This window comes from Pleurodeles waltl, chromosome 3_1, assembly GCF_031143425.1.
Source record: "Pleurodeles waltl isolate 20211129_DDA chromosome 3_1, aPleWal1.hap1.20221129, whole genome shotgun sequence".
NCBI classification, from domain to species: domain Eukaryota; kingdom Metazoa; phylum Chordata; class Amphibia; order Caudata; family Salamandridae; genus Pleurodeles; species Pleurodeles waltl.
Genome location: NC_090440.1, coordinates 1,971,656,054 through 1,971,680,651, shown reverse-complemented (window position 1 = coordinate 1,971,680,651; position 24,598 = coordinate 1,971,656,054). Strand labels below are relative to the sequence as shown.

The 24,598-nt window shown below is 43.6% G+C and overlaps 1 protein-coding gene across 1 annotated transcript in view; it reads right to left on the bottom strand.

The window, feature by feature from the left end:
- Positions 1–24,598, bottom strand: part of ULK2 (unc-51 like autophagy activating kinase 2) — a 360,264-nt gene that overhangs the window by 16,867 nt on the left and 318,799 nt on the right. The window contains exons 23-26 of the mRNA XM_069226356.1: positions 24,209–24,387; positions 22,646–22,764; positions 16,139–16,296; positions 14,917–15,052 (exon numbers count right to left, since the gene is read on the bottom strand). Coding sequence (XP_069082457.1) covers positions 14,917–15,052; positions 16,139–16,296; positions 22,646–22,764; positions 24,209–24,387 — 592 coding nt within the window. The remainder of the gene's footprint in view (positions 1–14,916; positions 15,053–16,138; positions 16,297–22,645; positions 22,765–24,208; positions 24,388–24,598) is intronic.

Sequence of the window (24,598 nt, the reverse complement as noted above, 5' to 3'; positions counted from 1 at the left end):
CCCATGCCGCGGGCGAGCTGGTCTCGTCCAGACACACAGTTGCCATGTGCCTGGGACGAGACTAGCTCGTCCTGCAGCCAGCCCACCAGGGGAGCGCTCCCCTGTGGGCCTCCCTCACACACCCCCCAGCCGGGGATGGAGGGAGATCGGCCTAATATAATTAGGTCGCTAGACACCAGGGATAATTTTGTGTGTGTTTATTCTAGATTTTTATGTGTGGGGAGCGACCCCTTAGGCAAGGGTCGCTCCCTAGGGGCCCATATTATTTTTAGGCCATATCTGCCCCCCGTCGGGGCAGATAATCCCTAGATACCGGGATCATTTAATTTTATATGTGGGGAGCGACCCCTTTGGCAAGGAGCGCTCCCTGGGGGGGGGCAAATTATTTTTAGACCATTTCTGCCCCCCTAGGCTGATCTTCCCCCCAGAAACCAGGGATTTTTTTTTATCATACTTACGCATAAGGGGAGCGGACCCTTATGCAAGGGCCGCTCCCCCGGGGGCAGGGGGGAAGGGGGATGGGCAAAATATTTTTAGGTCTAATATTATTAGGCCGATTTGCCCCCTGGGGGCACCCCACCCCAAATAAATGGGGCCAAAGTTGTTCTGCCCACCTATGGGCAGATTGGGCAATTACCCCCAATCCACACCCCGGGCAGGCAGAAAGTCTACTAGATGCCAGGGAATTTTAAAAAAAACAAAAAAATTGTGGGGTGGTGGCTACCAACCAGTATGCACCTGGTTATGCCCCCACCCGAACTGAAGGGGGTAACTGTCTTTCAGCTCTCCCCCGCACACTAAAACATCTTATCCCAGGGCAAGCAAGAGGACATTTGATTATTTTGGGTTTTGGTTTTACATTTGGGCCATGAGAGCTTGGCTAACTCTCAAAACGTCCCACTTGGAATGATGAGGGCTGCACATTTTGGACTTTGGGACGCTGCCATGTAGAAAAATCCACAAGACCTAGATACATTTGAAAACTAAACATCTGGTTGATTTCAGGGTGGTGTGCTTCATATGCACCCCGCACCATTTTCTTACCCACAATGCCCTGCAAACCTCCATCTTTGCTGGAAATCACACATTTTCCCCACATGTTTGTGATGGAACCATCCAGATTCTGCAGGAATCCACAAAATTCCTACCACCCAACATTGTCTCATCTAGACCGATAAAAATTCTGCTGCACTTGTCAGCCTAAAAATGTTTTTTTTCCAAACTGCCCTTTTGGACCCGCTTTGGTTCCCCCTCAATTTCGACATGTTTTTGGCTCTTCCCTGTCACAGGCACTTGGCTCAAGTGAGGTATCATTTTTCTGGGTAAGAAAACATTGGGGGATCCACGCAAGTCACACCTCTCTCGACTCCCTCAGGTGTCTGGTTTTCAGAAATGTCTGCGTTTGGTAGGTTTCCCTAGATGGCTGCTGAGCCCAGGACCAAAAACTCAGGTGCCCCCCTCCCCCGCAAAAACAGGTAGCTTTGTATTTGATCATTTTGATGTGTCCAGATAGTGTTTTGGGTCATTTCCTGTTACGAGCACTAGGCCTACCCACACAAGTGAGGTACCGTTTTTATCAGGAGACTTGAGGGAACGCTGGGTGGAAGGAAATTTGTGGCTCCTCTCAGATTCCGGAACTTTCTGTCACCGAAATGTGAGGAAACAGTGTTTTTGGCCAAATTTTGAGGTTTGCAAAGGATTCTGGGTAACAGAACCAGGTGAGAGCCCCATAAGTCACCCCCATCTTGGATTCCCCTAGGTGTCTAGTATTCAGAAATGCACAGGTTTGCTAGGTTTCCCTAGGTGCCAACTGAGCTAGAGGCCAAAATCCACAGCTAGGCACTTTGCAAATGTGTCCACGGTGTGTTTTGGGGCATTCCCTGTCGCGGGTGCTTGGCCTCCCAACACAAGTGAGGTACCATTTTTATCGGGAGACTTGGGGGAACGCTGGGTGGAAGGAAATTTGTGGCTCCTCTTTTTTTGGCCAAATTGTGAGGTTTGCAAAGGATTCTGGGTAACAGAACCTGGTGAGAGCCCCACAAGTCACCCCATCTTGGATTCCCCTAGGTGTCTAGTTTTAAAAAATGCACAGGTTTGCTAGGTTTCCCTAGGTGCCAGCTGAGAGAGAGACTAAAATCTACAGCGAGGCACTTTGCAAAAAAAGATGTCAGATTTCAATGTAAAAATGTGATGTGTCCATGTTGCGGTTCCTGTCGCGAGCATTAGGCCTACGCACGCAAGTGAGGTACTATTTTTATAGGAAGACTTGGGGGAACACAGAATAGCAAAACAAGTGTTATTGCCCCTTGTCTTTCTCTAAATTTTTTCCTTCCAAATGTAAGACAGTGTGTAAAAAAGACGTCTATTTGAGAAATGCCCTGTAATTCACGTGCTAGTACGGGCACCCCGGAATTCAGAGATGTGCAAATAACCAGTGCTTCTTAACACCTTATCTTGTGCCCATTCTGGAAATACAAAGGTTTTCTTGATACCTCTTTTTCACTCTTTATATTTCAGCAAATGAATTGCTGTATACCCGGTATTGAATGAAAATCCATTGCAAGGTGCAGCTCATTTATTGGCTCTGGGTACCTAGGGTTCTTGATGAACCTACAAGCCCTAAATATCCCCGCAAGCAGAAGAGTCCAGCAGACGATCAGTATATTGCTTTAATGAATCTGACATCGCAGGAAAAAGTTACAGTGTAAAACGTGGAGAAAAATGGCTGGGGTTTTTTCACCTCAATTTCAATATTTATTTATTTCAGCTGTTATTTTCTGTAGGAAACCCTTGTATGATCTACACAAATTACCCCTTGCTGAATTTAGAACTTTGTCTACTTTTCAGAAATGTTTAGCTTTCTAGGAATCAGCATTGGTTTCCTATCTATTTCTGTCACTAACTGGAAGAAGGCTGAAAGCACAAAAAATAGTAAAAATGGGGTATGTCACACTAAAATGCCAAAATTGGGTTGAAAATGAAAATGTCACTTACCCAGTGTACATCTGTTCGTGGCATCAGTCGCTGTAGATTCGCATGTTTTGCATAGCTCGCCATCTGGTGTTGGGCCGGAGTGTTACAAGTTGTTTTTCTTCGAAGAAGTCTTTCGAGTCACGGGACCGAGTGACTCCTCCTTTTGTCTCCATTGCGCATGGGCTTCGACTCCATCTTCGATTGTTTTTCCCCGCAGAGGGTGAGGTAGGAGTTGAATTGTAGTAATAGTGCCCATGCAATGGAGTGACTAAGTATGTACCTATTTAAGGTTGAGATGATACATATACAAATAGTTGAAGGTAACTTCCAAACTGCTACAGGCTCCCGGGGAGGCGGGTGGGCACATGCGAATCTACAGCGACTGATGCCACGAACAGATGTACACTGGGTAAGTGACATTTTCAGTTCGATGGCATCTGTCGCTGTAGATACGCATGTTTTGCATAGACTAGTAAGCAGTTATCTCCCCAAAAGCGGTGGCTCAGCCTGTAGGAGTGGAAGTAGTTTGAAATAATGTTCTTAATACGGCTTGATCTACTGTGGCTTGTTGTGCGGATAACACGTCTACACAGTAGTGCTTGGTGAATGTGTGAGGCGTAGACCATGTGGCTGCCTTACATATTTCTTGCATTGGGATGTTTCCTAGAAAGGCCATGGTAGCACCTTTCTTTCTGGTTGAGTGTGCCCTTGGTGTAATGGGCAGCTGTCGTTTAGCTTTAAGGTAGCAGATTTGGATGCATTTAACTATCCATCTGGCTATACCTTGTTTTGATATTGGGTTTCCTGCATGAGGTTTTTGAAATGCAATAAATAGTTGTTTAGTCTTTCTGATGTTCTTTGTTCTGTCAATGTAATACATTAATGCTCTTTTGACATCTAATGTATGTAGTGCCCTTTCAGCTACGGTATCTGGCTGTGGAAAGAACACTGGAAGTTCCACTGTTTGATTTAGATGGAACGGTGAAATAACCTTTGGCAAAAATTTAGGATTAGTCCTTAGGACGACCTTATTCTTGTGTACTTGTATAAAAGGTTCTTGTATTGTAAACGCCTGAATCTCGCTTACTCTTCTTAGGGAAGTAATGGCGATGAGAAATGCAACCTTCCAGGTTAGGAACTGTATTTCGCAGGAGTGCATGGGTTCAAAAGGTGGACCCATAAGTCTAGTTAGGACAACATTTAGGTTCCATGAAGGAACAGGTGGTGTTCTTGGTGATATAATTCTCCTAAGGCCCTCCATTAATGCTTTAATGACTGGTATCTTATATAGGGAAGTTGAATAGGTAGTCTGCAGGTATGCAGATATTGCTGCAAGGTGTATTTTAATGGAAGAGAAAGCCAGGTTAGATTTTTGTAAGTGAAGCAAGTAACCCACTACATGTTCTGGAGTTGTGTGTAATGGTTGTATTTGATTAATATGGCAGTAGCAAACAAACCTCTTCCATTTACTTGCATAGCAGTGCCTGGTGGATGGCCTTCTGGCTTGCTTTATGACTTCCATACATTCTTGGGTAAGTTGTAAGTGCCCGAATTCTAGGATTTCAGGAGCCAGATTGCTAGATTCAGCGATGCTGGATCTGGGTGTCTGATCTTTTGGTTGTGTTGTGTCAACAGATTTGGCCTGTTGGGCAATTTGATGTAGGGTACTACTGATAGGTCTAGCAGCGTTGTGTACCAGGGTTGCTTTGCCCAAGTTGGTGCTATTAATATGAGTTTGAGTTTGTTTTGACTGAGTTTGTTTACCAGGTAAGGAAGGAGAGGGAGAGGAGGAAAAGCGTAAGCAAATATCCCTGACCAGTTCATCCATAGGGCATTGCCTTGGGACTGTTTGTGTGGGTATCTGGATGCGAAGTTTTGGCATTTTGCGTTCTCCTTCGTCGCAAACAAGTCTATTTGAGGTGTTCCCCAGAGTTTGAAATAGGTGTTCAGAATTTGGGGGTGAATTTCCCATTCGTGGACCTGTTGGTGATCTCGAGAGAGATTGTCTGCGAGTTGATTTTGGATCCCTGGTATAAATTGTGCTATTAGGCGAATTTGGTTGTGAATTGCCCAACGCCAAATTTTTTGTGCTAGCAGGCTTAACTGCGTGGAGTGCGTCCCCCCTTGCTTGTTTAGATAATACATTGTTGTCATGTTGTCTGTCTTGACGAGAATGTATTTGTGAACTATTATTGGTTGGAAAGCTTTTAGTGCTTGAAAAACTGCTAGAAGTTCTAGGTGATTTATATGCAGTTTTGTTTGATGTACGTTCCATTGTCCTTGTATGCTGTGTTGATCGAGGTGTGCTCCCCACCCTGTCATGGAAGCATCTGTTGTTATTACGTATTGTGGCACTGGGTCTTGGAAAGGCCGCCCTTTGTTTAAATTTATGTTGTTCCACCACAGAAGCGAGAGGTAAGTTTGGCGGTCTATTAACACCAGATCTAGAAGATGACCCTGTGCTTGAGACCACTGTGATGCTAGGCACTGTTGTAAGGGCCTCATGTGCAGTCTTGCGTTTGGGACAATGGCTATGCATGAAGACATCATGCCTAGGAGTTGTAATATCATCTTTGCTTGTATCTTTTGTGTTGGATACATGCGTTGTATGATGGTGTTGAAATTTTGAATTCTTTGGGGACTTGGAGTGGCTACTCCTTTTGATGTGTCTATTATGGATCCTAGGTATTGTTGTACCTTGCACGGCAGAATGTTGGATTTCGTGAAGTTGACGGTGAACCCTAGTTTGAAGAGGGTTTGTATGATCTGATTTGTGTGATTTGAGCACTCTATTAACGAATGGGCCTTGATTAGCCAGTCGTCTAGATATGGGAACACATGTATTTGCTGCCTTCTGATGTGTGCAGCGACTACCGCTAGACATTTGGTAAAGACTCTTGGTGCGGTTGTTAATCCGAAAGGCAGTACCTTGAATTGGTAATGTATTCCTTTGAATACAAACCTTAGGTATTTCCTGTGCGATGGGTGTATTGGTATATGGAAATACGCGTCCTTGAGGTCCAAAGTTGTCATGTAGTCGTGTAGTTTTAGCAATGGTAATACTTCTTGTAGTGTGACCATGTGAAAGTGGTCTGATTTGATGAATGTGTTCACTATTCTGAGGTCTAGGATTGGTCTCAGCGTTTTGTCCTTCTTTGGTATCAGAAAGTACAGTGAGTAAACTCCTGTGTTTATTTGTGTGTTTGGCACTAATTCGATTGCATTCTTTTGCAATAGTGCCTGCACTTCTATCTCCAGGAGATTGGAATGATGTTTTGTCAAATTTTGTGCTTTTGGTGGTATGTTTGGAGGGAATTGTAGAAATTCTATGCAATAACCATGTTGGATAATTGCTAGAACCCAAGTGTCTGTAGTGATTTCCTCCCATGCTTTGTAATAATGACTTATTCTTCCCCCCACTGGTGTTGTGTGGAGGGGGTGAGTGACATGTGAGTCACTGCTTAGTAGTAGGGGTTTTGGGGCTTTGAAATTTTCCTCTATTCCTAGGGAATTGCCCTCCTCTATATTGTCCCCGAAAACCTCCTCTGTACTGTCCCTGGTAACTGGACGGTGTTGCCTGTGAGGTGCTGGCTTGTGTGCTCTGACCCCGAAACCCCCCTCTAAAGGGTGTTTTACGGAATGTGCTGTAATTCCCTCTGCTCTGCGGGGAGTAGAGTGCGCCCATGGCTTTAGCAGTGTCCGTGTCTTTTTTGAGTTTCTCAAACGCTGTGTCCACTTCTGGACCGAACAGTTCTTTTTCGTTAAAAGGCATATTGAGAACTGCTTGCTGAATCTCTGGTTTAAATCCAGACGTTCGGAGCCATGCATGCCTTCTGATAGTTACAGATGTATTAATTGTCCGTGCAGCTGTATCTGCAGCGTCCATGGAGGAGCGGATTTGGTTGTTGGAAATGGTCTGTCCCTCCTCAACCACTTGTTTTGCCCTATTTTGTAGGTCCTTGGGCAGATGGTCAATGAGATGTTGCATCTCATCCCAATGGGCTCTGTCATAGCGCGCAAGTAGTGCCTGGGAGTTAGCGATGCGCCACTGGTTTGCAGCTTGTGCTGCGACTCTCTTACCAGCTGCATCGAACTTGCGGCTTTCTTTATCTGGGGGTGGTGCATCTCCAGATGTGTGGGAGTTGGCCCTTTTCCTAGCTGCTCCTACAACGACAGAGTCTGGTGGCAGCTGTGTAGTGATGAAAGCCGGGTCTGTAGGAGGCGCCTTATACTTTTTTTCCACTCTTGGTGTGATTGCCGTACTTTTGACCGGCTCCTTAAAGATTTCTTTTGCGTGCCGGAGCATACCAGGGAGCATAGGCAGGCTTTGGTAGGAGCTGTGGGTGGAGGAGAGTGTGTTGAATAAAAAGTCATCCTCGACCTGTTCTGAGTGGAGGTTTACATTGTGAAATTGTGCTGCTCTAGCCACCACTTGAGAATACGCAGTGCTGTCCTCTGGTGGAGATGGCTTCGTAGGGTATGCCTCCGGACTGTTATCTGACACTGGGACGTCGTATAAGTCCCATGCGTCTTGATCTTGGTCACCCTGGCTCATGGTGGTGTGAGCTGGGGAATGTGATGGAGTTTGTGCTGGTGAGACGTTAATCACAGGTGGAGGAGAGGGTGGTGGGGTAACTTTTTTCACCACTTTTGTTTGTGGTGTTTGTTCAGTTTGGAACTCCAATCTTCTCTTTCTTCTAATAGGGGGAAGGGTGCTTATTTTTCCTGTCCCCTGCTGTATGAAAATACGCTTTTGCGTATGGTCTACATCAGTTGAGTGTAGCTCTTCTTCAAACCTATGCTTTTGCATTTGGGAGGTTAGCGAGTGCTCTTCTGTATAAGAGCCTGAAACTGGGTCGGTTGCAGTTTGTTTTGGCACCGAAACCCTGTCTGCATCTTTTTTCGGCTCCGAGGTGACTTTTTTCTTTTTCGGGGCCGAAACCTCTCGGCGTCGATCTTCTTCGGTGCCGCTGTCTCGGCGTTGAGCCGTGTCTACACCGGTATCTCGGTGTCGATGCTTGTCTCCAGCACTTTCTCGGTCCCGAGAAGGCTGCGTGCCGGTGTCTCGACCGGAGTCGGACGATCTCGGCACTGTTTGGGCCTTTTTCGGTGCCGATGGTCGGTCACCGAATTTATGGGTCGAGCCATGGCCTGGTGGCAGTGGCGTCCCCTGGGCCTTGTAAATCTTCTTCTGAGTGGTTTTCGACGTCTTACTCACGGTTTGTGTATCGTCGAATCCTTCGGAGTCCGATTCCTGGATCGAAAAGGTTCCCTCCTCTTCTTGTTCCTCGAACTCCCGGTGGCTGTCGGCGCGGACGTCATCTGAAGTCTTCTGGCTCGACGGTCTCGGAGTGTTTTTCGGGACCGGAACGCACGACAGGCCTCGCAGGTGTCTTCACTGTGCTCAGGTGACAGGCACAGGTTGCAGACCAAGTGTTGGTCTGTATAGGGGTATTTATTGTGGCATTTGGGACAGAAACGGAACGGGGTCCGTTCCATCGGCGTTCTTCTGCACGCGGTCGGGCCGACCAGGCCCCGACGGGGGATCGAAAAAATTACCCCGAAGGGCACCGGAGCTCTTCGATCTTAGACGCGGTGTTGAATCTAACTACGCCGATCCCGAACGCAACAATACCGACGAAAATCTTCCGAAATTAGCTATCTTTCCGTTCCGAAACTCGGAGCGACAGGAACACGTCCGAACCCGATGGCGGAAAAAAAACAATCGAAGATGGAGTCGACGCCCATGCGCAATGGAGACAAAAGGAGGAGTCACTCGGTCCCGTGACTCGAAAGACTTCTTCGAAGAAAAACAACTTGTTACACTCCGGCCCAACACCAGATGGCGAGCTATGCAAAACATGCGTATCTACAGCGACAGATGCCATCGAACATTGGGTTTTCTGATTAACGTCTGCCTGTTCCTGAAAGCTGGGAAGATGGTGATTTTAACACCTCAAACCCTTTGTGGATGCCGGGGAAAAACTACAAGCCCTTATTTCCAATTTTTTTTAAAGAAAAGAAAACAACCATTTTCAGGGGGAAAAAAACACAAGCTTTCTTCTGCAGCCCCCCCCCCCCCTTTTTAAAAAAATAATAATTTTTGCTGTATTTTGGCTAATTTCTTGGTCTCCTTCAGGGGAACCCACAAACTCTGGGTACCTCTAGAATCCCTAAGATGTTGGAAAAAAAACGACGCAAATTTGGCGTGAGTAGCTTATGTGGACAAAAAGTTATGAGGGCTTAAGCGCGAACTGCCCCAAATAGCCAAAAAAAGGCCTGGCACCTGAGGGGGAAAAGGCCTGGCAGCGAAGGGGTTAAAAAAAAAAAGTGATGGCGGTGTGCATGGAGTGGCGCTTGGCTGGTGGTGTAAATAATGACTTGTTGTTGGCCATTACAACCCACTGCTAGCCAAACGCCAGTCCTCAGACTCCCATCAGCTGGTGCGATTGCTGTATCAGGCATGTGGGCGTATTAAAGTGATGGGCCCTTGAATAGCGTTGTTTGTTGATGTGAGTTTTGTAATATTCTGGGCCCGTGGCTGGCAGCGTGAATGGTCTTGTGCATGTCACGTACGAAAGGTGTGTGAATGGACTGTAAATCGGTTGTTGCCTTGACGTGGCTTTACAGCTCACGAGCTGCGAGTCGCTGGTTCAGTTCTTTGGCCTTTCCATTATTAACAGTGCATTTCATTTTTGTGACATCTCTTGTTAATAAAATTTTATCTACTGAATCATCAACCACCCTCATGCCAAATCCAACCAGTATGTGTGGTAAAAATGAAACATCTACCCTGCTGTAAAAATGCGTCAAAGCATACCTGTGACATGCTAGACGTCTCGAGTGGGACCCCGATGATGAAGCCTGCCACCAACTAGGTTGGTGGGTGAGGGGTGTTTTTAACATAACCTCAGCGTGTTTCTTTACACAATTTAGCGTTTGGATCATCACAGAAGTAAGAGCCTTATGTAATGGGCCTGCTTCTTCTCTGGGTGAAAAAGGTCAAACTCTAGATAAGTTTGAAAACTGGACACCCGGTGGAGTCCGGGGAGCTGTGGCATGAGTGAATCCCCCAACATTTTCTTGCCCATACTCCTCAGCAAACCTCAAAATGTGCTTCAAAAAAATCATATTTTCCTCACTTTTCTTTGTAGGATCACCTAAAAGTAAAATGATACCTCACTTGTGTGGGTCCCCAAAGCAGAGTCAGCCTAAAAATGTATAGTAAAAACAATTGTGCTCATCAACTGGCCGTGCACGTTTTGGCTCTTCCCTGTTGCAGGCACCTGGGCCACCCACACAAATGAGGTACCATTTTTTATTGGGAGACTTGGGGAAACGCTGGGTAGAAGGAAGTTTGTGGCTCCCCTCAGATTTCAGAACTTTCCATCACCGAAACGTGCCAGCTGAGCTACAGGCAAAAATCCACAGCTAGCCACTTTGCAAAAAACATCCTTTTTCTTTGGGAAAATGTGATGTGTCCACGTTGTGTTTTGGGGCATTTCCTGTCGTGTGCACTAGGCCTACCACACAAGTGAGGTACCATTTTTATTGGGAGACTTGGAATGCTGGGTACAAGGAAGTTTGTGGCTCCCCCCCCCCCCTTTGTGTCCATAACTTTTTTTTCACCGACATGTGTGAAAAAGGGTTTTCTTTGCCAAATTTTGAGGTTTGCAAAGGATTCTGGGTACTAGAACCTGGTGAGAGCCCCTCAAGTCACCCCATCCTGGATTCCCCTAGGTGTCTAGTTTCCAAACATATACAGGTTTGCTAGGTTTCCCTAGGTGCCGGCTGAGCTGGAGGCCAAAATCCACAGCGGGGCACTTTCCAAAAACATGTCAGATTTCAATGTAAAAATGTGATGTGTCTATGTTGCGTTTCCTGTCACAGGCATTAGGCCTACCCACACAAGTGAGGTACTATTTTTATCAGGAGATTTGGGGAAACACAGAATAGAAGAACAAGTGTTATTGCCCCTTGTCTTTCTCTACATCTTTTCCTTCCAAATGAGAGTGTGTAAAAAAGATGTCTGTTTGAGAAATGCCCTGTAATTCACATGCTAGTATGGGGACCACGGAACTCAGAGAAGTGCAGATAACCACTGCTTCTCAACACCTTATCTTGTGCCCATTTTGGAAATACAAAGGTTTCCTTGATACCTAGTTTGACTCTTTATATTTTACCAAATAAATTACTGTATACCCAGTATACAATGAAAACCCAAGGTGCAGCTCATTAATTGGCTCTGGGTACCTAGGATTCTTGATGAACCTAAACGCCCTATATATTACCGCAATTAGAAGAGTCCAGCAGACGTAACAGCATATTTCTTTTGAAAATCTGTCATGGCAGGAAAAAGTGACAGAGTAGAACGTGGAGAGAAATGGCTGTTTTTTTCGCTTCAATTTCAATATTGTTTTATTTCAGCTGTTATTTTCTGTAGGAAAACCTTGTAGGATCAACACAAATGACCCCTTGCTGAATTCAGAATTTTGTCTACTCTTCAGAAATGTTTAGCTGTCCAGGATCCAGGATTGGTTTCACACCTATTTCTGTCACTAATTGGAAGGAGGCTAATAGCACAAAAAATAGTAAAAATGGGGTATGTCCCAGTAAAATGCCAAAATTGAGTTGAAAAATGTGGTTTTCTGATTCAAGTTCACCTGTTCCTGAAAGCTGGGAAGATGGTGATTGTAGCACCGCAAACCCTTTGTTGATGCCATTTTCAGAGGGGGGAAAAAACACAAGCTTTCTTCTGCAGTCCTTTTCCCCCCTTTTTTTATTTTTAAAAACAAATTACATTTTAGCTGTATGTTGGCTAATTTCTTGGTCTCCTCCGGGGGAACCCACAAACTCTGGGTATCTCTAGAATCTCTAGGATGTTGGAAAAAAAGGATGCAAAGTTGGCGTGGATAGCTTATGTGGACAAAAAGTTATGAGGGATTAAGTGCGAACTGCCCCAAATAGCCAAAGAAAAATCTCAGCACAGGAGGCGAAAAGGCGTGGCAGCGAAGGGGTTAAGGCTCGGTAGGCCTGAAATGAGGGTGACGAGACACGTTTCTGGGGTAGATTTAACGTTGCCATAGAGTTAAATGGCAAAGTCGTGCTATCAGTTTGAAACCACTCTTCCAGTCTGCAAAGGCGGATTGGTAACTTGTTTTAACTTTGTCACCCCAAAGTGGTACAACCAGTGCTGCAATCCAAGGGGTGACTCTCTTAACTTACATGTCCTAGATACCCTGGGAACCATATACTAGGGACTTAAAGGTGTTTGCGTATGCCAGTTGGATATAGCCAATGAAACCTACACATTTTAGGGCAAGGGCACTTGCACCAAGGTCTGTTAACAGGCCTCAGTGCACTCTGAGTCGAAAAGCCAGCAGCATCAGTCAAAAAACTTGGGGTCAGTACAGGAGGCTTTATATTTCTTATACACCCTAGCTCAGACAGGGTCCTTGAAAATGTCAGGAGTGTGATGAAGCAGGCCTTTGACATGTCGGGGTTACTCAGTGGAATGTGGTGGAGTAGAGGGTTTCAAAGAGGAAGTCCTCCTCTAAAAGCTCTGTGTGAACTCCCACCTTATGGAAGAATGCACGGCTACCAATGAGTCCCTGATAGGACGTGGAATTCATCCTGAGGAGAGAGGCGGGCTGGGTAAAGGTCAGGTTCTGTATCCCTTGGTGGGCCTACATCATAAGAGCCCCATGGGTCAACCTGCGGAGTTATGTCAAATGTGTTATCCCACCCATAGCCGCCTGTGTCAGTGTGCAGACCCCTGAGGTGTAATGTCAAGAGGGTCCCCTGGGGACTGGGGAAGTAGGCGAGGAGGGCAAATGCTGAGGAATAGAGAATGGTCAGGCATGGGGTACGAGACTCATACCCTTATCCCCTTTCTTGCTTTGTTTGTATGGTTTTTGGAATCAGAATGCCCAAGGCTACCTTTAAGAACAATTGACGTTTCAAGGATGGAGCAACAGGACCCAAATGGCAGGCAAGGGTCTTGCCGTCTGTGGTGGATGACTAAATGTTTTCTAGAGTTGAGCTCTCTGCTGCTTGTGGAGAATCGGCTCGACTACGCCGTGGTCGACACAGACATCTTCAAGCTCCAAGGGTGCCTTTGGTTTTGGCGCTGAGGCTCTAGTTGGTGTCAAGGAAGTTGTGGTCGGTGCCGAGGGTCGGCTCAATGCCGGTGTCTGAGGACCCGGTGCCGAAGCAGATGGTCTTGAAGGCTTCTTCAGCACTAAGCCAGAGTTGGGTCGAGGGTCCGAAGGGCTTTGTCATTGATGACCATGGTCTGGAGGCAGTGGTGGTCTGAACGCCTGTCTCTGGTGCTCCAAAGTAGCTGAGTGCCCTTTGTTGGAAAGCTGATCGGGTTGCGAGTGGTGTCGAGGGGGAGGTGGTGGGGTGCCGTACTCATGGACTGCTGGACATGCGAAAGGCCCTCAAACTCCAAGTTGGAGCCAGACCTTTCTTTAGGGGAGAAAGCCTCTTTATCTGCAGCTGTATGTGATGTTCCCTCCTGATTTCATCAGGACCTGACTTGGAGTCCAGGAGCCGGACTGGTGCAGTCTCCATGGAGCCGAAAGAGCAGCAGGCGTCACAGGCAGCCTTGTTGTGTTCGGGAGAAAGGCACAGATTGCAGACCTGATGGAGATCAGTCTGAGGACATTTTGCATGGCAGGGAGGACAATACCAAAATGGCGTCCATTCCATCACTGTCAAGGCATGGTGGAGAGGTACACCTCCGGGCCCAACACTAGATGGCAGGACTATGCTCAGCCACACATGCCTCGAACATACAATTACAGGTATGCACATTATGATTCAAAAGAAGATATTGAACAATTAAGTACCATAGCTCTTAAACATCTCCATTCATTGAAGACCATGAGAATCAACGCTGTAAACAACAGTGACATGTATATTCTTAATTCTGATAGGTCTCCCATAGCAGCAACAGCAGTGTTGGTACTGTGAAAAAATTAAACAACACTAGCACTGGCTGGCAGACATATGTGGAAATACAGAAATGAACACCAGTCTTTGCCGCTTTAAAACAAATGATGCCTCATTTCAAATACTACATTTAATATGGCTCTCTGCCTGGACGGGTTCTTTTAAAGCACGGTGATGGAGAGATTGTCTGTAAACAGTGCAAGTGTGAGCATTTGTTAACATGATGAGTTTTCTGGGGAGAGAACCTGGGTGGATCACACAGCAGACTCAACCAATAAGCCATCTAGCACTTTTCTCTTGATTGTCCAGGATATTAGGAAGCAATTACTTTATACAGTGTTTAATGAAGTCTTTAATAAAGTGCTGGATTGTTCAAATACATTGTGCTTCATGTAGGCTGCACACATGCACTCTAAGCTGTGATATATTTTAGTAGCAGTTTTTATGCATTCACCCATGCAACAATAAATGCAAAATTTCCGATTTTCAAGTGGCATTCACAGCTTCAGAAATACTAATAAATGATAGTGATGGTCCTTAGTATAATATTTGTCTAAGAGAATCCAATCAGTATTTTGATATCTGATAGAAACAGCACCAGGTGAACAATTGACATACTTGCCATGTGAGCAACTCACTGTTGCAACTTATTTTGCAATTTAAGGCACTGGAATTCTGCAACTTTAAAAGCTCTGCATGCCTATTTCAATGAAGCATTTAAAAACAGTATCTGCTGTTAGTATATTTCTCTCCATCCTATCCATGGTCACAATATTTATACCTCTAAACCCTTATTATTATTTTTTCTTAATTAAATCCTTAAAAGCCTTTGAACAAAAACTTGTGAAGCACTTTCTATGCTATGCCAATCTGACAACACTAACATGTAGTGTGGCGGAAGTTCATAAGTCACTAATCACTTTCCTCCCAGCAGTGAAATGTGTGTTTGATTACAAACATGACCATTGACATCTCTCAAAATCTTACATTTTTGAACGTTTTCGATATCTGCTGGGTCTTGCAGGATCTTAGTGAGGCCATCAAGCAGCATGGCAGCCTTGTGGTATCGATATGCAATATCTTCTGCTTGCTGAAACATTTCATCAAGTGCTGCAGACTTAACCTGAAATGAGAACACAGAGTGTTACTGACAACAAAAGAGGCTCAGAAGCACTTTTGATTCTTCTGGTCCATCAAGTCTGGCCTTTACTAAATCTGTTAAAGGAATGACTTCTCCTCCTGCAGAGAAGCAGTTCAAGGAATGCATACCTTTCAATAATGAGGAATTTATTTATGTTTTCCATGAGCCTGCTTGTTTAAAAATCAATTCCCAACCTATTCTTCGACAGCTTTGTCTCTACTGGAATATGCTCACTAAGGTATGTCTCTATTGTATTAATCCTCCTCTGGGTCTCCTTCAGAATATGCATATTTAAGTCCTTACAGCATTCTGAGGCAGACAGAGCACCATAAAGGTGGCATTCCTCTGGTCTCATGTATCTTTGACGTTCTTGAGGTAATAGCCTCCAAAACCGGCACCTCACTCTCGATGTGGCCTTCTTCAGATCTTGCCTCAAGAACTGCCACTTTGTTCTACACATGGCCAACAGAACTGGATCCAATACTTCTGAGGTATTCCAAAATGGAGCTTTCAGAATTGGGTACAATACTTCAGATAAGTCCCCCCCCACCCGTTATGGTTACAAAACCTGAGAACTCAACATGTATCCAATTTTCCGGCAGGCTAATTCACTTCTGATGAGAGATACTCCAGAACAAGGAAAATCACGCTGCCCTTTGAAGATAGAGAAAACTACTTGTAGCCAACTAGAATATGAAAACACAATGAGCCTCTTTATACATTAAGTCAATCTATGAATAGCAAAGCACATGTAGCTCAAGGACTAAAAATGACTGTCAATATACTGAAGAGACAGTAAAACAAGTTTACATTCATGCACAGAGGCTGGCACACTTTTTGGGCCTTCACACTCCTTGTTTCTGAGTCTGTTAAACTATCTTATTTTAAATATATCCTGGTACCCATTGTTTGAGCATCATATATCGCCAATCGCTATGTACTTAAGCCAAACCCAAAAGTGCATCTGATGTAGTAGCAAGCCAATGGTACATGTTACCCCTGCTCCTCATCAGCGGCCACTGCAACTAAACTATAAAAAAAAAACTATAAAACAAAAGTCATTATTACCATTTCCACTGCACAGCTGTAGATCAGTTTTTCAGCAGTGACACTGTTAATCTCATCTACAAAGCGCTGTTTGTCAGAAAAAAAGCGGTTCAGCTTCTCCGTGAGTTTCTTGCACATGCTAATGCAGAACTTATATCGTTCGTTCATGCTTTTTATCACTGTTGAGAGAAAAAGCCAAAGTTTGTTGAAGAGCATTTCAGGAGAGGGGTTGAAGAGGCAAAAGGCAAAGGATCTTGGAAATAATTCTTGATTTTAGTTCACAGAAACACCAATATTTATTTATTTCTATAACAAAACATGGTCATTTTCCAGCTTTGAAAGCCTATTTGCCCAGGTACACAATCTAAATTTATAATTAGTCTGAAATTTGCGGACCTCATATTTTGGCAGAAAGAAACAAAGTCCAGTAGAATCAATCCAGCAGTTTCACAAACTTGAAATATTAAATCCCTGACACTAGTTATTTCAGGTCATTTGATAAGTGCATATAAGTGTTGATAAGAATTGCACATAAGTGCACATAATAAATGAAGTGTGACATTGCAAACACAGTCTGTCTGTTAGCCACATTCTTCTTGAGTTACTGAAGTTGGGGTTTGTAGAGTAGGAAAGTTTTCAGACATTCCTGACGAAGATAAGGGTAGGGCTGGATCTGAGCTTCCTGTAAGGGCTCTGGGTGCAAAAGGATCTGTCTTCTTGGCTGACTCATCTGTTTCTTGCAGAGGTCAATATCAGTAGGTTGGCAGATCTGAGGTATCTGTGCCGCTGTCATTTGTTTAAGAGACAGCACTTTGAGGTGGACTATTGTTCTAATAGGGGAGGCACAGTTTGGTCAGTTTACAAAAAGGGTCACTAGGATATTTAGAACTTCAATTAGTCTTGCGGCCACATTCTGCATTTTCTGGGAGTTGTCTACTTGGAAACATGAGCATAGCATATTTGTGTGAAGTTGCATTCACTAAACACTGTTATGCAGATGGTTGTGGGAGATTTGCGGGAGGGACATCATTCGCTAAACACTGTTATGTAGATGGTTGTGGGAGATTTGCGGGAAGGACAGTACCCAATGTGACTCTCGTTGCAGGTGGGCCCCGCTACTCATTTTTAGGAACCAAACCTTATTTTTTATCATCCGACTGACTCAGAACACGAGTGAGAAATGCAGAAAAGGCAGACATGAGAAATATAGGAAAACCTTGACAAAGGGAGAAATAAGGGATGGAAAAGAACCTGCAAGAATGATTTAAATAGATAGGAAGTATAAAGTGGTGGATGAAAGAAGTATGGGGTCAAGACTAGACAGCATTGGCATACAGCAATCCCGACAATTCATAGCAATTGCAGCAGGCTTCAGAAAAAAAAATTGGGGAGGCATGGTTTTTAAAAACAAATTAAGCCCTGGACAGCAGGGCTTTAGCCTCAGTTGAAGGGATGCCTTACCTTGTGGTAAATGTACTTATCTGTGACCAGAATCTCAGGCTATTGCCCAGGTATCGTATCTTGTGTTTGGTGTTTGTGACCAGGTGGTTGTAGAAAGTGAATTACAAGAAGCAATCGGTTTCAAGTGAGTATGGATCAAGAGCTTACTATCAATACTTTGGTTTTGGCAACATTCATCTAGTGACAAATCTTTCTCAACCAATTTCCAAGGACTGAAAAACTCATTTAATTTAGTGAGCAGGTTTTAATACAGTAAGCTCTTGTGAGGCCTTTTCTTGAGGTCCAGGGACAGTCAAAGGTTACTGGCCTAGCATTATGGGTGCCACGTGTGAGCAGTCAAGGCTTGCTCCAGGTAGTGGGGGATGCTACAGGCCACTGTTTTACTGTAACACGTTGATAATACACAAACAATTCAATGTACAGTCAAGTGCTTTATATATACACAATGAAAAGCACTAATGTTAATGGGCAAGTTAACAGTACACTTGCACACAGAATGAGGAATTGATAAGCAAAGAAAACCAAAAGGTCCTAGCACCTTAGGGTCCTATGTTACAATCCCAAATACCTTTATAGCTCCTTTTAGCTAAGCACTTGAATTGCAAATGTTTACTTCTGGGGGATGTCCTAGGTCTTTATAAAGAGGTCAGGTAATCTGGAAAAATAATGGGCTGATGGGATACAACGTTTTGTATCTGCTTGTGGTGCCCAAGGATGCTGATGAATAAAATGCATCACTCATAACAGTCCTAGATTAAAAGAGGACACATACAATAAACAAAGGTTAATGGAAAAACACTACTCAAACAACAAATAACCACATACAAGAGAGGCTTTAGATGGTTCTGATAATGTCCTTGGTGACCCAAAGTCTGGTCACTGTGCCCGGTTGAGAGGTTAGAGTTCAGTTGTTGGGATCCTGGAAACAGCTGAGGGGCCTACTGTGGCATTTGGCTGTGGATGGGGTTACCTAGCAAATATTGGGCCAGTCCGAACTATGTACCCAAAGCATGCTTTTCTTATAAGAGAAGGTTAATTTCTTATCGGAGCATCTATCTTAGAATCTACGAGTCATGGCACAGTTTGTCCAGTGGTTTACAAAGTTTCTTAAAAATGTATATAGAGTTGCTCCAAACACCCAAAGAGATAATGTGTAAATAAAAAGTGCTCATGAGATCAGGCCATTACTCCTGACAGGCATAATGCAGCTGCTCTTGAAGGGAGGCAAGACACTTCTTTTCTCAAAACAAACAGCAAGACGACCCTGCCACTGTTTCCCAGACATATGCCAGTCCGCAGCAATATTAGATGCCCAACAAAATAGTTTCCACGTCTGGTCCAAGTCTTTGTTCCTCACACAGGTTTGCAAGTCTTCCTGGTGTTCAGTAGCTGAAGATGAACCAAGCACTGACAGAAGAGGACAGTATTTATACACCATTGATAGCATTCCGGAGTCAACCAGGAGGTCTACAACATTTTGAAGTCCAAAAGCTCTTCCAATCCAGTGGGAATGTTTTTTTCTACGGCAAAAAGGCAGTGCTGTAGGTGCTATGCCCAGTTTCCACACTGCAGCCAGAGAAACCTGGCTCAGGGATGATATGGATTGGTTTCCGAGTAGAGAGCCATTGAGGGTTTCAAGTCTGTCAGGGGAAATCTGCTCTAAAACAAAAGGAATGGCCTAACTTCTCCCTCTCATGAGGTGCCCCAGTTTCAGGGATGGTTAGAGGAGACTGTATTTGTGTAGGCTGGAATGTTACAGATGAAGATCGCTAGGCCGCAGAAAAAAGAATACTACCTTAAGTAACTAACACACACATTCCCAGACAGGCTAGATGACAGGGCTACGCAAACTGTTTAAAGGGGTGGCACAGTGAAACGGCCTTCCCACAGGGGTACAGACAACATGACTTATGCCCGGCTATAAACCCTGTTGTTAACACAGTCAGTTGCAACACCAGCTTGGGCTGATAAGGCAGTAGACACTCATTCGAAAAGGATTACAATGCGGGTACCACCCCACTTCCCAGCATCACAGCCCAGGTCTGATGGTATCAAAAATGTAAATCAATGGGAGCATCTCCTGTGGGCTTGCATCATTGTCGAGCTAAATGGGGTAACACACGCATAGCTGACCAGAAAGGCACAAGAGGAGGGTGGCATACCTTTACATAGCCATGTGGAGGACTTCTGTCCCATCACTCCAGATAGTCTTACGAGGTGATATGCTTGATTCGAGTCAGGGATGCCCTCTGAGGGTATGTGCTAGCCTGTAATTTTGGATTTAACTGATCAAAAAATTACAAGGTAGGCAACCTTAATTGAAGCAATGGCTCTACGTGGACACTGCCTGGATAAATAATTTACTCATTTTGTTCTGTATATAGAACAACCAAAGAGGTGTGAAATCAGGGTGGTTTACTATCTGATAACTTGCAAGAGTGGCCATAGCAAAAGTAATAAACTTAAAATAAGCAACATTTGTCTAAGTGAAACCGAAAATGATATGATATCGGAGGAGTAAGAAGGGAATAGGAAAGTAGTTATATTTTTGCACATGGGCTGCAGGGTAGAGGTGTAGATCAAAGGGTAGATGGTTGCTGACTCTATGGCCTGCACAGGAGAAGGTGTATTTAGGATTACTGACAATCTTTGCCTTCAGAATGTAGAACCTTACTTATGAGTCTTCAGTTCCCTGGGAAACAGGAACGTTGTTAAACATGAACAGCTCTGAAGGTAATACAATAAAGACTGAATCTAATATGAGCAGACAAGAGACAGATGTGTAGAGGTGCTGACCAGGAATAATGTGGTCTGATTTATTAGCTCTGAGATGAGGTTGGATGGGATGCTGCCAGCGATACGACTTTCAGAAAGCAATCACAGAGTTGGAAAGTTCAATGAGGAAGACATTACTGCCACATCTGCCATCCTAAATTTTAACTGAAGGGACTAAGTGATTGATCTTTCAAAAGAGGTGATATTGATAACTGGCAAATTTGGTCACGCTGGACATATGTTTGTGAAGTTAAATTTTAAGGTCAAGTATAAATTGTAGAAATTCACAATGTGCCAATTTCGGGTGTAAACCCAAACTGTTGAGCTTGGTAAGCCACCTAGGTATGATGAGGGAAATTCTTCAAGGCAGAGCAGGATAAATTTAGTTTTTGACAGGTTAGATAAAACAGATAAGAATTTGGGTGTACAAATCCCTGGTGCACATACATGTACATTATTTAACCCATTTTGTTATGGATACAGAACAAACTAAAGCGGTGTCAAATCTGGATGGTTCACTACCTAAAAACGTGCACGAGTGATCATAGCAAAAGTAATGACTTAAAATAAGCCAAATTTGTTAAGTGAAACAGAAAATTGTCTGATATCTGAGGAGTAAAAGGGTAGTAGGAAAGTAGTTACATTTTTGCTCAAGGGCTGAGTGTAGGGGCGTAGACTGGAGGGTGGATGGTTCATGACTATGGCCTACACAGGAGAAGGTGTATTTAGGGTTAATGCCATTCTTTGCCTTTGGAATGTAAAGACTTACTTCTTGTATATTATGTATCTTCAGTTCCCTGGGAAACAGGAACGTTGTTAAACAAGAACAGCTCTGAAGGTAATGCAACAACGATTGAATATATTATGAGCAGGCAAGAGACATCAGTGTATGTATTGGTGATTAGGAATGAAGTGGACTGATTTAAAAGCTCAGAAATGAGGTGGGATGCTGCCGGAAGTATGACTTTCAGAAAAGCAACCACAGAATTGGAAATTTCAATGAGGAAGATATTACTGCCACATTGGCCATCATAAATTCTTGCTAAAGGGACTAAATGATTAATGTTTCAGAAGAGATGATGTTGATAACTAGCAAATTTGATCATGCTGAACATATGTTTGTGAAGTTAAAGTTGAAGGTCAAGTGTAAATTGTAGACATTTACAATGTGCCAATTTGGGGTGTAAAATGGAACTGTTGAGCTTGGTAAGCCACGGTATAATGATGGAAATTCTTTAAAGTAGAGCAGGATAAACTCATTTTTTGACAGGCTAGATACAACAGATACAAATTTTGTATATAAAAGCAACGGTGCACATTCATATACATAATTTACCCATTTTGTTATCTATATAGACTAAACCAAAGACGGGTCAAATCTGGATGGTTTGCTACCTCACAGCTTGCAAGAGTGACCATAGCAAAAGCATTAAACTTTTAAAAAGCCATATTCGTCTAAGTGAAACAGAAAATGTTATGATCTCTGAGGAGTAAAAGGACAATAGCATTAAACTTTTAAAAAGCCATATTCGTCTAAGTGAAACAGAAAATGTTATGATCTCGGAGGAGTAAAAGGACAATAGGAAAGTAGATATGTTTTTGCAAAAGGGCTGAGGGTAGCGCCGTATATTGGAAGGTGGATGGCTCGTGACTCTGTGGCCTACAAAGGAGAAGGCATATTTAGGGTTACTGTCATTCCTTGGAATGTAAAGATTTACTTCTTGTATATTATGTGTCTTCAGTTCCCTGGGGAACTGAAACGTTGATAAACATGAACAGCTCTGTAGGTAATGCAACAAAGATTGAATCTGATATGAGCAGGCAAGAGACATCAGTGTAAGTAGTGCTGAACAGGAATAAAGTGGACGGATTTATGAGCTCTGAAATGAGGTGGGATGCTGCCAGAAGTACGACTTTCAGAAAAGGAACCACAGAGTTGGAAAGTTCAATGAGGGATACATTACTGCCACATATGCCATCACAAATTCTAAATAAAGAGACTAAGGGCTTGGTCTTTTCAGAAGATCTGATGCTGACACCTGGCAAATTTGGTCAGCTGGACATGTGTTTGTGGAATTAAAGTTGAAGGTCAAATGTAAATTGTAGGAATTGATAATGTGATCATTTGAGTATGAAACCCAACTGTTACGTTTGGTAAGCCACCTAGGTATGGATAAGGGAAATTCTGCAAGGCAGAGTGGGATAAATTCAGTTTTTGATGGGTTAGATAAAACAGATAAGCATTCGGCGGAACAAAACCAGAAGGCACATAATGAGAATGCTAGCACATACCTTGCTTCACAGCAGAGGATGGGTTCATTTTACCAGACTTTATCTGGGATTTGGCAAGTTGCAATGAGGAAGCCAAAATCTGGGCAGCTTTCATGTACAAAACAAGCTGCTCAACTTGCCTAAGAAAACAGAACAAAAAACCGTAATTTTAATGATAATCTCAATAATACCAAAAAGGTAAGATATACATAGCACACATCACAAACATAATTGTGTTTCGGTGTTACCATTTCAAAACTCAATAGTACTCATTTTGTCAATCTTAAAGATAAAAGTCTGGGAAGGTGAGGTGTCGTGTCACAGAACGCTGTATGGCGTGATGCGTTGAGGGGTGATGTGGGTGTTATTGTATGTCAAGGTAGAGGATGGTCTGATATGTACTAGTGAAGTGTTCTGTTTGGCATGAAGTATTGTGACATAGGTTTGGACAGTCTCAATGCATTAGACAACTTGAGAGGGGAGAGTGAACCTTGACAGCCTGCAAATAAGTCAATACATCAACCAGGACTGGTAAAAAGGCATTTTAAAACTCCTGAGAAAAATGTCACTGGGGACTTTAAAGATTTTTAAAAAATGTGGTAGTTCCCCTGACACCACCTGATGCAGCCTTATATTTTAAACATGAAATGAAAGAATATTGGACATTAATGTCTGAAAGCACTTTCATTCCAAGTGCTATTTGGGTTTCATTTTATCCCCCAAACTGTACTGATTGCCCCGAACTTTAAACAAACACAACAACCTATGGAGGTTGAGAAGGTTTTCTTCAGAAAGCAACTGTTTTTTTAAATGGTTGCAAAGGATGTAAATTACTTTTTGGAATAATATTCATAACCATGTATGAACATTCCCTGCTCAGGTTATGCTGGAGTGGTCTTTAAGAAATACAGGCATGGAAGTAGCGTGATAGGAGGTATGTCAGGGAGCCAAAGTTCCAAAAAGTTGGTTTGAGGTAGAGCACTGCAAAAATGTGATGTATTTTATTCATGGAGACTCGTGGTAATTTTAGTCAATCTGCAGAAATTTGGGTTAATGTTTGCTTAACCAGGAAGATAGGTGTCAAGTAAATGTATAAGGAATACTCAAACAAGTTTTGGGGGACTTGAGCCGAGTGAGTTAGTTGTGAGTAACAGACATGTAATATTGAAGTGTGCTCATAAACTGACGAATAGAGTAAGATTAATATGTTTATATTTATCCATATGTTCTGTATAGCACTAGCTTGCCAGATTGAAGGAAACATCAATATGTTCAAGGGCATAAGACACACGTAGAGGAGATAAATTTGTGTACAAGGCATATCCCTACTGTAAAGTCATATGCCTACAGTAAACATAAGCATGCATATCGTGACATACTGGGCTAGTTATGTGTTTGACGGACCCTCAGATTGGTAATGGACTGTTGTTAAGTCGCTCTGGCAAAAGCTTTTTCAATTAGTATAGCTTCTCTTAAGGGGTACAACATGTTAATTTGCAACGCTATAAGAAGCCTGTGGTAGTGAGAAAATCCTAGGCCTGTTTTGTTTCACTATACTCTGGACATCTGTGGATGCACACCTACCCCCATTCTTTACTGAGCTGGCTGATCTGGTCCACGACAATACTCTCCTGGATTTGGTAGAGGGATACTGCTGAGGTACACAGGTCAGAACTAGCTCCTCTGGCTGCAGTCAGGTCCATTACACACTCAGTGAAGGCCAGCATCAGGTTCAGATGGCGAAGTGTGTCTGTGTGCTCTCTCTAGAGAAGACAAGGCGAAAAGCAGGACGGAGAAAGTATTATCATGCTCATTAATGTGAAGTACCTGGAAGAGAATAGCAGGACTTTCGCCTAAGTCTTCAGCAGTTCCAACAATTTTAGCGAAGTGGCACTGTGCCTGCAGCAACTAGTGTACCATTTTCAAAAAGGTCATTCATTTGTGCTGACATGTAACAAGATGCAGCCTTTCAAA